The following is a 12,460-nucleotide window of genomic DNA, read 5'->3' as shown; positions in this document are numbered from 1 at the left end:
TATTCTCGCAACGTTCTCCGGTGAAGCCTCTGGTACAAGAGCACTCGCCGCGTAGTCGATGCGCCGGTGCGACGAGAGATATGACGTCTGTAGCGACAACGCGCTGGACGGCCGCTTGCAGCTCAACGCGTTCGGTGCACGCACCGTGCACGCAACCGCCACAAGTAGCGCGGACCAGCTCTTCTACCACTAGTCGTGTTCGCTCTTCTAGTCTTTCAAGATGCGCATGAAGACGGCGGCGCAAGGTATCAGCAGGTAAAAAACCGTCGATGCCTGGTGAACGCACGGCAAAAGCGACGTCTAAATCTTGGGCAATTTGTCTTTTCTCTCGCGGTGAATGAGTCTTAATTCCTTCGTCAGAAGGTTGTACGCTCACAATGAATACATCTCCAGGTTGACATTCAGTCGCTTCTCTAACAGCCTTGTTAAAACCTTTACGATGGCTTAGAATGAAGTCACGATCAGTCACTTCCCGAAATCGTACTATGACAGCTTGTGCAAGCATCTCATCAGAAATTAAAAGGATTGAAATCTTAACAATAGCGAAGCCTTTAAATTTTCCGTCATCCACTGTGACGTTAAGCCTGTAATCACCTATATCTAAACGGGGAGCCGCCCTTAATGTCCCGTCATTGTGATCGATTTCAAAAAGATCTATGATTGGGTAGGTCGCTCCGTCCATGGGAGTTAATGAATATTTCAGGGTATCATATGCGTCACGATCCGATGCAAATACTCTTCCGATAATGCCTCCAGGAAATTCATCTAGATACGAATTAACAATGATTTCTAAAGGTGTGACCACAGGTGGATATTGAGATTCTTCGATTATCTTTATGTACACCCACGCATCTGAATAGAGAGGGGGAGTTCCATTATCAAACACCCGCACCTGGAGTACATAGTGATCTTTAATACGATGATTAAATCGGGTAGCGGATCTTAAATAGCCATCTTGTTCTAATCTAAAGGCACCTATTTCATTACCGGATTGAAAATCAAAAGTATAAGGTGAACCGTTTGGAGGCGCATCTGCATCATTGACTATAAATTTAAGTATCGGATGACCCAAAGGTTTATCTTCTTGAACCACTGCAGTGTAATTACTTTGAGTGAACAAAGGTGGATTATCATTCGCATCTATGACCTCGACATTGATCAGGGAAGTCGACTCTAAAGCGGGAACACCGCGATCTCTTGCGCGTACTTCTAAAATATAGGCAGGCGTAGTCTCTCGGTCGAGTGGAGTCAGCACGGATACGTAGCCAGTGTCCACGTCAATAGTGAAATGGCCCTCTTTATCGCCGCGGGTGATCGAATACGCGATGCGGCCATTGTCTCCGGCGTCGGCGTCATTGGCGATCACTTGTAACACCCGCGTCCCGGGCGAGGCGTCTTCTTTCACCCGTGCACCGTACGATAACTGGGAGAAAACGGGCGCATTGTCGTTGCTGTCACTCACGGTGATGTTCACGGTGGCGTGATCGCTCAGGGGGGGCGTGCCGCCGTCCACCGCCTGGACCGTCAGATAGTATTCTTTTCGGCGTTCGTAGTCCAGCGGGCGCGCGATGGACAGCACGCCGGAAGTCCGATCGACCGCGAAGTCGTCGCGGTCGTCCCCTCCCACCAGAGAGTAGAAGACGTCCGCGTTGACGCCGGCGTCGCGCGAGGTGGCGCGCACGCGCAGCACCTCGGTGCCGGGCGCGTCGAGCTCGGGCACGGCGGCCGCGTACTTGCGCAGCTCGAACTCGGGCGGGTTGTCGTTGACGTCGGCGACGGTGAGGCGCACGGCGGCCGTGGCGGAGCGCGGCGGGCGGCCCGCGTCGCGCGCGCGCACGCTCACGCGCAGCTCGGCCTGCGTCTCGCGGTCCAGCGGCGCGCGCAGCGTGATGATGCCGCTCTCTGCCGCTAGCTCGAACCACTCGTTTTCTTCCACGAAAGAATATCTAACGAGACGGTTTTCTCCGAGGTCGGCATCGGACGCGTGAACCTGAAATATTACCGAGGTTCCTTTTGTAATTTCTTTTTAAAACTTGAGAATATATGCGATTACAGGTTTGAGTTCTCTCTCTTACCTTCGCAACGAGCGTGCCGATTTCTGCATCTTCGGGTAAAGTGACGCTGTATAGGGAAGCGGAAAAGCGCGGTGCGTTGTCATTTACATCGTCCAGCTCGATCTCGAGGTCGGAGCTGCAAGCCCAGTCGGTTCGCTCGCGGTCTTGCGCGTGCGCCACCAGACGATATCGTTGAACACTTTCGCGATCCAGTTCACTTGCGACTGTTATCACCCCGGTTTCCTGTCATTTTTTATTTAATTTAATGAATACGACATAGTATAAACTAAGCATATTCGTATTTGTCGTAGTCATACAGAAGATTTATACATACAATAAGTAATAATACCTCAAGATCAGTATAGCAACAGACTCGACTCAGTCGGTACATGTCTATGAAATAGCAGTGCATCTTAAATATAAAATTCTCGTGTCACAATGTTAGTCTCTATACTCCTCCGAAACGGCTTGACCGATTCCTCTGAAATTTGGTAAGCATATTGGGTAGGTCTGAGAATCGGCTAACATCTATTTTTCATACCACTAAACGATAAGAGTAAAGCAGAACAGCGTTTGCCGGGTGCAGCTAGTTTATTCATAAAATAAATAGAACTTAATAAATAGGTATTCGATCCATATAAAAAAGTATCTGGCAAAAGGTATTAAAACTAATAATCTGTTGAATCTGCACTTTGCTAATTCTCTCTTTATAGTAAAAATGTGTAGTCAGATCGCTCGATTTCCAAATATAAATAAATAAGTGAATACGTACTTTATTGATCGCGAAGTGGTCAGCGTAGTCGCCGGTGAGGAAGTATCGCAGGCGCGCGTTGTGCGGCTCGTCGGCGTCGCGCGTGAGCAGCGCGGCCACCCGCGCGCCGCGCGCCGCGTCCTCGCGCAGGCGCGCGCGCAGCCGGTGCCGCACGCAGTACGGCGGGTTGTCTGCGGGGGCGGGGCGGGCATACACATACATGTAATGAGAATCCTATTATGTTGTCAACTCGATGAGATATGTGAGCGTCGCTTGTTATTATTTGTGAGTGCGGGGTGTGCGTTTCTTTATTTAGCGACACCAGGACTCACTAAAACTTCAGCGACTTGACCTATCTCCTCTTATTTAGATATCTAAGGCGTACCGTTAACGTCGAGGACGACGACGTGCACGGCTGCGAAGGCGGTGAACTTGCCGTCCGTGGCGGCCACGGTGAGCGAGTAAGCGGGCTCGGCCTCGCGGTCGAGGGGCCGCGCCACGAACAGCTCGCCCGAGGGCCGCAGCTGGAAGCGCGCGCGCGCGTCGCCGCCCGCCACGAAGTAGGCCAGCGCGGCGCCGCCCGCGTCCGCGTCGCGCACGCGCACGCGCGTCACCACCGTGCCCGCCGCCGCGTCCTCGCGGACCTACGTAACAAATTCAGCGTTCTGTATTCTGTCAAGCAATTTGCATAAAGAAAAGCGTGGTTCTTCCTGCCGGTGCTGCACTAAATTGTAATTTTTTTATAATAAAATTTCTTAAAACGAAACCGGCACTCACCTCGGCGGCGTAGGTCTCCTGCGTGAAGCGCGGCGGGCAGTCGTTGTAGTCGACGAGGCGCACGACGAGCGAGCCGCGGGCGGCGCGCGGCGCGGCGGCCTGGTCGGCGGCCAGCAGCGCCAGCCGGTACTCGGCGCGCGCCTCGCGGTCCAGCGCCGCCGTGGTGCGCACCCAGCCGCTGTGCGCCTCCACCGCGAACGGCGCCGCCTCCTCGCCCTCCGCCAGCGAGAAGCGCACCTCGCCGTTCGACCCGGAATCCGGGTCATCCGCCATCACTGAAATAGAAACAAGGCAAAATATGTGATATGTTTTTAAATAGTCCGATTCATATATTTGGTAACCTCTACACCTGTAGAAACTTACTAAAACTGAAAATGAGAAAGTGTAAGAAAATGCGTAAGAATAAAAAAATGGGCCACAAGGCACGTGAATGACGGAGTCGAGTTCGCGCGGTCGATAACAATATTATAAGATAACTAGCTGTTGCTCGTGACATTGTCCGCATGTACTTTAGTTATCAGGGCAAATGTTCTATTCAACCCTTAATTAGTTATGACATGAGTATCTGTGTTTATATCGAAGCAAAGAAAATATCCACAGCTTCTCCCCGTAGGTGACAGCGTGATAATATGTATGTAACAAGTTATATGTAGTAAATTTGAAGTAAATGCATGCAGTACTATGTTAGTTTCCCAGACATCATCATCATCAGCCCATACATGTTCCTACTGTTGGGACACATGCCTCCTATGAGGTTTCAGGCCAGAATCCACCACGCTGGCCAAGTGCGGGTTGGCAGATGTCACATGTCGTCGAACTTTTTGCTTCTTGGACATGCCGGTTTCCTCACGATGTTTTCCTTCACCATTTTAAGCAGTGGTGATGTTATTCACATGTGCAGATAAATTGAAAAATCAATTTATTTGCTGCACGCTCGCCCGGTCTGGAACTCCGACTTAAAATTTTGAAGTCCGAGGTTCTCACCAATGAGCCATCACTGCTTTTTGCCAGCCCAGACATACATACAGACAATCAGACAGAAATTATTTTGCTTCGATATCGATTGTAGATCACGCGACAAGTATTCTTTAAAAAAATATTCAATGTACAGTTTTGACCTTCCTACGATTTAATTACACATATGTATAGATAAATACAATAAATAGAGATTGGACGGATGATCTGAGATAGTTTGAAATAATTTCACAATTCCCCCTCTTATGTACACAACACACAAAGGATATAATTCTAGTTTGTTTCCATACTGATGGTAAAGCACCATAATTTAGGGAAGTATTAACAATTAAAAATCATCGTAAAGGGAATGGACAACACAACGAGAAAGAAATATGGGTGGCGCGTTGTGCTACTTGGCAAATAGTTTACACGTAACTTTTGAGGCATTGTTGGATTCATTATCAAGTGACATAGTGAAAGACTACGAAGGATTTTTCTTCCTTAAGTTTTTTACGCGTGTTCAGAAGTACTTAGGATTGATCTACATATATAGAATTATTAATATTTTTAAATAACTTTTATAATATTGTTCTATTTACTTTATATATTCTTTTTTTAAGATAAAGATGAAGATAAAGATAAAAAGATAAAGCGTTCAAAGTACCCTCCGTGTATCATTCTGTTCACTATTGGGAATCATCCCAGTTATGAGATAGGTACTAATATTGGGTATGGTATTATCGGTAATGGTAATAAGGCAAACGCTATGATCCTTACGTTGCAGTATGGAAGAGTGCGGAGGCGTGTTCTCGGCGAGGTGCAGCACGTAGGGCTGCGAGTGGAATTCAGGCGCGAATTCGTTCACGTCCAGCACGTGCAAGCGCGTCGTCACCATCACGCCCACCGCTGGACTGCCCTCGTCTTCCGCTATTATGCCTGTACATAACGTAAATTCAAAATGTAGTTAGGTAGGAAAACAATTGGAAACCAAGAAGGAGACCTATAACCATTAGCGGAGCTGATAGTATTTTAAATAAATGGGATCATTTGTTTTCGTATTTATAAATATTTATAGGTATTATACACCTGGCTCAATCCTGGCTTAAATATTATTAATTTTTATGCATACACACTAAATATTATGCACAAAAGTACGCCTACACCGTAATCATCGAACTCATACACCTCAAACGAACTACGCTAAATCGTATATGGAGCAAGCGTCGGTCACCTATGACGTGTTCCTGCGCCGTCTCGCGGTCGAGCGGCGCGGCGAGCACGAGGCGGCCGGCCGCGTCGAGCGCGAACAGGTCGGCGCGCGCGGCGGGCGGCGCCAGGCGCAGGCGCGGCGGCGGGCCGGCCGGCGCGCGCAGCTCGGCGATGAGCGTGCCCGGCGCCGCGTCCTCGGGCAGGAACAGGTCGGGCGGCGGCGGCGCCACGCGCGGCGCGCTCTGCCCCGCGCGCAGCACGGCCACGCGCACGGCCGCCTCGCCCGACAGCCCGCCGCCGTCGCGCGCGCGCACCCACACCTGCAGCGTGCGCCCCGCTGTGCGCCCACCCCGTACGATTACAAAAATGATTACTTACAAACTATTCCACCCTATCGATCGATAAATCTCGAATCATAAATATTATATGAACAACATATAAAAAATGCTGCACTAATTGTAAGTCGATAATACATAGTATCGTAGTTTTCTTTTACTTTATATTATCTGTAGTTAACGAACTTTATTATTTACTTAAGTTTAGATTATCTGTGTTTAGGAGATGGTTATTGAGTCTATGGGGATCAAGGCTCATATATCAAGAATTATAGAAGAAAGTTAATTACTCACCTTCAACACAAGAAACAGTATTTGATGCTCTCAAATACTGTTTCTTTTGTTGTAGCTGCGTGACTAATCTTTACTTTATGAGGAAATGTTTGCAGGCGTTTTCAGTTTTTTCGTTAACAATACTTATTTTATCTTCTGAATTCCATTGTTGTTGAATAAATTATTATTTTTTATACATATAAAGCTGCGTCAACGATACGTCATAAACGAAAAAACTAAACTTTTAAATACATGAGTATCTAGCTAATAGATTGTTGTTAAGTCTCAACGAAAAGTGACACACATCATTAATATAGCGATATATTCTAACACTCGCACGTACTGCGTACATTTAATTCGTCTATCTTTATGCAACCAGTGTCAAGTAATTAATAATAATTACTCTTTACACTCGAAAAGGTCTTTGTCTTTCGGGAAGGGCCTTACCGTAGGCGGAAGCATTGCGAGCGAAGGACAGCGCCCCAGTGAGCGGGTCGACCGCGAAGAGGCCGGCGGCGTCGGAGCGCAGCTCGCCCTCGTAGAGCGAGTAGACGAGGCGCGCGTTCTCGCCCGCGTCGGCGTCGCCGGCCGACAGCGAGAGGAAGGGCGCGAGCGGCGCGCGGTCGGCGCGCGCGGCGGCGCGGTACTCGCGCAGCGGGAACGCGGGCGCGTTGTCGTTGGCGTCGCCCACGCGCACGCGCACCGCCGTGTGCCGCACCAGCCCGCCGCCGTCGCTCGCCATCACTGGCACCTAGTTAGTGCACGTGAGAGAAGCGTGTATTATTTCTGTCTAAGACGTTAAAGAAGCAGGTAAGTAAGAAAAAGTTTTAAGTGTGAGTTAGGTGTGTAATTGAGTGACCTAGTTTAGTATTTGATTACAACGAGTTCCATGAAGAGATGATCTAACCACCTTCAATAGTAAGGTAAAAAAACATGAAGCAGAGTCGGGCCAAGGATACTACCCGAGGGTACACCGAAAGGAATCACATCAATACGGCTCAGAAGATTTTAAACTTTACTCTTGGGGTGCGGTTTATATCTCTTAGCAGTTTGAGAGGGGTTCCTCGGATGCCCAAAACGCTCTAATTTGTGAGAGAGAGTTATACACATAGTAAATGAAAACTATCTTGATCTTTTATAACCGACATTACCTCCCACTCAGCACGCGTCTCTCTATCCAGCGGCACACGAGTGCTGAGAGCGCCGCTGTTGGCGTCTATCGAGAACGTCTCTCGTAGCTTCGCCGATGGAATTGAATAAGTGATGGCACCATATTCACCGGCATCATCGTCATATGCTTTCACCTAAAAATATAGGTAGGCATTAAACAAAACCACTATATTAGCACTATATTTTAGACTTGGTCCATATCGTATTTCGCCTAAAGGCGTAAAAAAAAATGATAAGTGAAATGATAGCTCACTGTAGTCAGCAGCAAAGGCGGCGGTTGATTTTCGAGAGCCCGAGCCTCGTGCACGAGATGAGGAAAGTGCGGCGGCGCGCGGTTGGCCGGCGCCAGCGACAGCTTGACCCGGGAGAAGGCGGCGCGCGCGCCATCCGACACGGACACGTTGAGCGAGTCGAGCGAGCGCGCGCCGCTGGCGTTCCAGGCGCGCGGGTCGGTGAGCGTGAGCACGCCCGTGAGCGGGTGCACGGCCAGCGCGCGGCGCTCGGGCGCGCCCTGCAGCGCGTAGCGCAGGCGCGGCGCGTCCGCTTCGTCCGGGTCCCACGCGGCCGCGCGCGCCACGGCCGTGCCGCGCGCCGCCTCCTCCGACACCAGCGCCGTCACCACGCTGCGCTCCATGCGCGGCGCGTTGTCGTTCACGTCGTCCACTGTGTTGTGTACGACCAGTTACAGTGTCAACTCTAATTCGATCCCTTTATCCCCGATTTAAACAGAAATTGCCACATAAGGTGTGCTACACAATACAACATATATGTAATCTTATCGTGTACACACGACGATTGATCAATACTTTATTTCATACAACTATAAGTTTTAAAACATAACACATTAAATTAAAACATAGTAAATTCGGACATTCACAACACCTCTTGTTTTAGACCCCATAATTTTCAAGACCTATCGAATGACCCTTTTTTATTTATATATTTACAAAAGTGTCTCAATGTTACTTATTCAGTATTGTATCAATGTTAATAACATAGGCTATATAATCATCATCATCATCATTCTCATCCCCCCATATATGTTCCCATCGCTGGGACACAGGCCTCCTATGGGAGTTCAGGCTATTATCCACCACGCTGGCCAAGTGCGGGTTGGCAGATGTCACATATCGTCGAAATTTGTGATTCTTGGACATGCAAGTTTCCTCAAGATGTTTTCCTTCACCATTTCAAGTAGTGGTGATGAAATCTACATGTGCAGATAAATTGAAACATCAATTTATTTCTTGCACGCTCGCCTGGTCTCGAATCCCGACTTATAGATTTTAAAGTCCCAGGTCCTGACCACTGAGCCACCACTGCTTGTTGTATTATTAATTATTAATGTAAATATTTTTTCTTTCTTTCTTTAACATCTATTAAACTACACCGAATTTAATGCTTGCGAAGCCGCGGGCCAATACTAGCACCAAATAAAATGTGACTTTAATGATTTGTAAAAATGTATCAATCTATCACTTAGTTCCGTAAATTCGAGACAAACTTTAATGTACATGAAAATGTTTATTCATATGCGGTATGTATATATTTAAAAATGAAACATAAAGTGGCGAACGAGCGAACGGCTCGAGACCAACCCGTAATGAACAAGTGCGCGGTGGTGTAGAGCGGCGGCTGGCCGCGGTCGGTGGCGGTGAGCAGCAGGTGGTGCGCGGCGCGGCGCTCGCGGTCCAGCGGCGCGGCCACGCGCACGGCGCCCGACCCGCTGTCCACGGCGAAGGGCGCCGCGTCCTCCGCGCCGCCCGCCTGCCCGCCCCACGCAGACAGCGAGTATGTTATGTCACCGTTGTCGCCTGCGGTAGAAACGACATCACGTCTTTGTAAAATTGTCCTGCTTACATCATATTCATAGATTTCATGGATCCAAAATTGTTCGGTTTAACTAATTTCAACTCGATTGTCTTGAGACCTAAGAAAGCTTCTGTGTGTTTGTTATCAGATCGGCGTAAATGTTTTAACATTACCGTATCGTCTGCCCGTTATGTTCCGCTGGTAGGTAGTAAATAGATGGTTCAACGGTCAAGTTCAGTTTACTTAGGATACCGATCCTCTCCTGCTACATACCTACATATTATCTTAAAATATTTTTCAACTTTTAATTCTTAAACGAATTCTTATAACATGTTCCTTTATTATCCGCGCGAACAGAGTATGAAAGCTTGCTAGCCTACTTATCTATTTGTAGTAGGAGGGCGAAATTATGCTTAATATTTTATAAAACATTTAATAATCATTTTCATTTTCTTACTTTCATGTTTGTTCTATTGCACGACTTATAACGCGGAGCTTGAGAAAGTTTATTTATAATATTAGTACGATAGTAGGACTAGCGGTCCGCCCCGGCTTGCACGGGCTCTCTAACACTGAAAGAATTTTTCAAATCGGACCAATACTTCCTGAGATAAGTGCGTTCAAACAAACAAACAAACAAACTCCTTAGCTTTATAATCCTACTTCCTACTATGTTTCTTTTTATATTAAGTATTAATTAATTATTATTAATTACTAATTAATCCTACTGATAATTACGAGCAATACAATTTTTAATACAGTGAGATATTCAATTAATAAAATACCTTATAATATTGTAATATCCATAAGTCTATGTCACACGGTTCTAGTCGGACGCATGGACCGCGTAAAACGTAAACAATTACCAGTGTCCAGGTCGGTGGCAACGACCTGCAGGACGAGGTCACCCACGGCCGCGGCCTCGGAGACGTGCGCGCGGTACTCGTCCTGCGCGAACTCGGGCGCGCAGTCGTTGACGTCCAGCACCTCGAGCGTGAGCGCCAGGTCCGCGTAGGCGCCCGTCACGCCGTCCGTGGCGCGCACGGTGAGCGCGTGCGAGCGCGCCGTCTCGTAGTCCAGCGCGCCCGTCGCCACCAGCGTGCCTGCGCGCGCGGCCCGGTCAGCTCTCGGCCAGCGTCGCTCGTGGCGCCGGTTCGCTTCTTGTTCGAGTGAGCGAGCCGAGCAGCGAACCAGCGAACCGGCGCCACGAGCGAAACAGCTAAGCGCATATTGTTACCAAACGATATTTTGTAAGCTTCGGTGCGAATGAAATGTACGTATGAAGGTGTGGTTTATTTACACGTAAACCATGCCAGACCTAGATGATAGTTAATCTCCCATTTAAAAAAATGTGATGTCGAATCCCACGAGACAAACACGGTGATCGGTGAAAGACTTCATTTTTACTACCTTGTGATAATTTTAGAACGTATTTTTGGTTATCCCCTTTTATTTGCTTGCCTGGGATAGTAACTAAACGAATTCAAAGATAAAGACTAATCACTCAAGATTTAGATATAAGGATATAAAAAAAAACAAGCGTTAAGCAGCTCAAACCTCAAAAGCTTAAATAAAATGAAAAATAATATTATGTAATTGTTACAATTATACAAACAATAAATATCTAAATAATTAGTTTGTGCGATTATATATTGAAGATGCGTGAAACAATTGAGTCGGGATATTTCGGGATAAAATGCGGAATAAATTATTTGAAAGCGTACAGAGGTCGGATTAAATGGACCAAATTATGGATATCTCAAACGAGGTAAATGAATCAGCCGATTCCACACGCTACGATGAGAACGCAACCAAGCAATAACGGCCTATACTCACACGGGCCAGTCCCCCCGTCGCGGGCTGCGGGACAAAACGAATGCGTTAGTGTGACGGCGGTGGGGCGGAGCGCCCCTTAGCGGTCCGAGCTCACATGGGACTCGATAAACTCTGCACTATCCACATAGATATATAAATATAATGAGATCGGTCAAATCTTACGAAGTTTTAGTGTCGCCGAGTCTACAAACGCACACAACGCTCTCACAAATAATAATATGATAATATTCAGTAAGATTTGTGTTAACATAAATGGATAATTAATAATGTAAATGAAACATTTTTCGTTAGAAATTAATTGATTGGAGCTACAATATTTGATGAGATTGGAAAAAATACCATAACTGTATACGAAAAACTATTAAACATATAAAACTTTTTAATTGTCATACGCGAGCAGCGACCGCACTACATTTCAAGATTTGAACATTAAATTACCTATGCACTATTAACTGCGCATTTACTCGAGGTTGTCAAGTAGGGAAAGTAGTGAGGGATATAAACCATGATTTGACTCGGCAGTATTGTATGCCCGCTGGGCGTACACGTGTGACACTACGCGGCGGTTCGGCCGATCTCCTTATATTGAGATATCCATGGCTATCGAGGAGCACGGAACGCGGCGGCGGGTCGGCAGCGGGCGGGCGCTCACCGGTGTCGAAGTGTATCTCGAAGAGGTCGGGCGCGTCGCGCAGCGTGTAGATGAGCTGGCGGGCGAGCGGCGAGCGCGCCTGCAGCGGCGGGCCCAGCGGCGCGCCGGGCGCGGCGTCCTCGCGCGCCGCCCGCGCCTCGCGCGCGCGCTCCCAGCGGGGCGCCGCGCCGCCCGCCCACACGCGCACCGCCACCTCCGCCTCCGCGCCGCACGCCGGCACGCCTGCGACCACAAAACCATTTATAACAGTTTCAAGTTAATCGGCGAAACCGCTATAATATTATTATTATATATATTATATAATTAAATCTGATCGACACCAGCGATAGTTACGGACGTTGTGCCTTGTGATTTCAAATTCGATAAAATAAAGGTCAGCTCCACAGTACCTCCGTCGAAAGCGGCTATGACGAGCGAGTACAGCTGGTTGTGCGCGTCCAGAGTCTGCTTCAGCGAGATGAGGCCGGAGCGCCGGTCGACGCGGAATAGCTCGCCGTGTCCTCGCTTCATTTCATAACGCACCTGTAAGATAATTCGATGTTGCAATCATTGTTATTAGCAAAAGCTCAATTGTAATCTCAAATACGATTGCTTCCGATATTATATGAATATATTGATTAAAACAAAGAGCTTT

The 12,460-nt window shown here is 47.9% G+C and overlaps 1 protein-coding gene across 1 annotated transcript in view; it reads right to left on the bottom strand.

Moving 5' to 3' along the window:
- LOC119833406 (fat-like cadherin-related tumor suppressor homolog) overlaps window positions 1–12,460 on the bottom strand; it is a 50,907-nt gene that overhangs the window by 8,115 nt on the left and 30,332 nt on the right. The window contains exons 18-32 of the mRNA XM_038357397.1: window positions 12,216–12,348; window positions 11,827–12,048; window positions 11,175–11,198; window positions 10,205–10,441; window positions 9,125–9,340; window positions 7,780–8,189; window positions 7,508–7,660; window positions 6,804–7,107; window positions 5,771–6,085; window positions 5,317–5,475; window positions 3,583–3,857; window positions 3,191–3,449; window positions 2,827–2,996; window positions 2,076–2,297; window positions 2–1,990 (exon numbers count right to left, since the gene is read on the bottom strand). Coding sequence (XP_038213325.1) covers window positions 2–1,990; window positions 2,076–2,297; window positions 2,827–2,996; window positions 3,191–3,449; window positions 3,583–3,857; window positions 5,317–5,475; window positions 5,771–6,085; window positions 6,804–7,107; window positions 7,508–7,660; window positions 7,780–8,189; window positions 9,125–9,340; window positions 10,205–10,441; window positions 11,175–11,198; window positions 11,827–12,048; window positions 12,216–12,348 — 5,088 coding nt within the window. The remainder of the gene's footprint in view (window position 1; window positions 1,991–2,075; window positions 2,298–2,826; window positions 2,997–3,190; window positions 3,450–3,582; window positions 3,858–5,316; window positions 5,476–5,770; window positions 6,086–6,803; window positions 7,108–7,507; window positions 7,661–7,779; window positions 8,190–9,124; window positions 9,341–10,204; window positions 10,442–11,174; window positions 11,199–11,826; window positions 12,049–12,215; window positions 12,349–12,460) is intronic.

This window comes from Zerene cesonia, chromosome 17, assembly GCF_012273895.1.
Source record: "Zerene cesonia ecotype Mississippi chromosome 17, Zerene_cesonia_1.1, whole genome shotgun sequence".
Taxonomy (NCBI): domain Eukaryota; kingdom Metazoa; phylum Arthropoda; class Insecta; order Lepidoptera; family Pieridae; genus Zerene; species Zerene cesonia.
The sequence above is the reverse complement of the archived record's forward strand: the minus strand, read 5'-3'. Positions and strand labels throughout refer to the sequence as shown.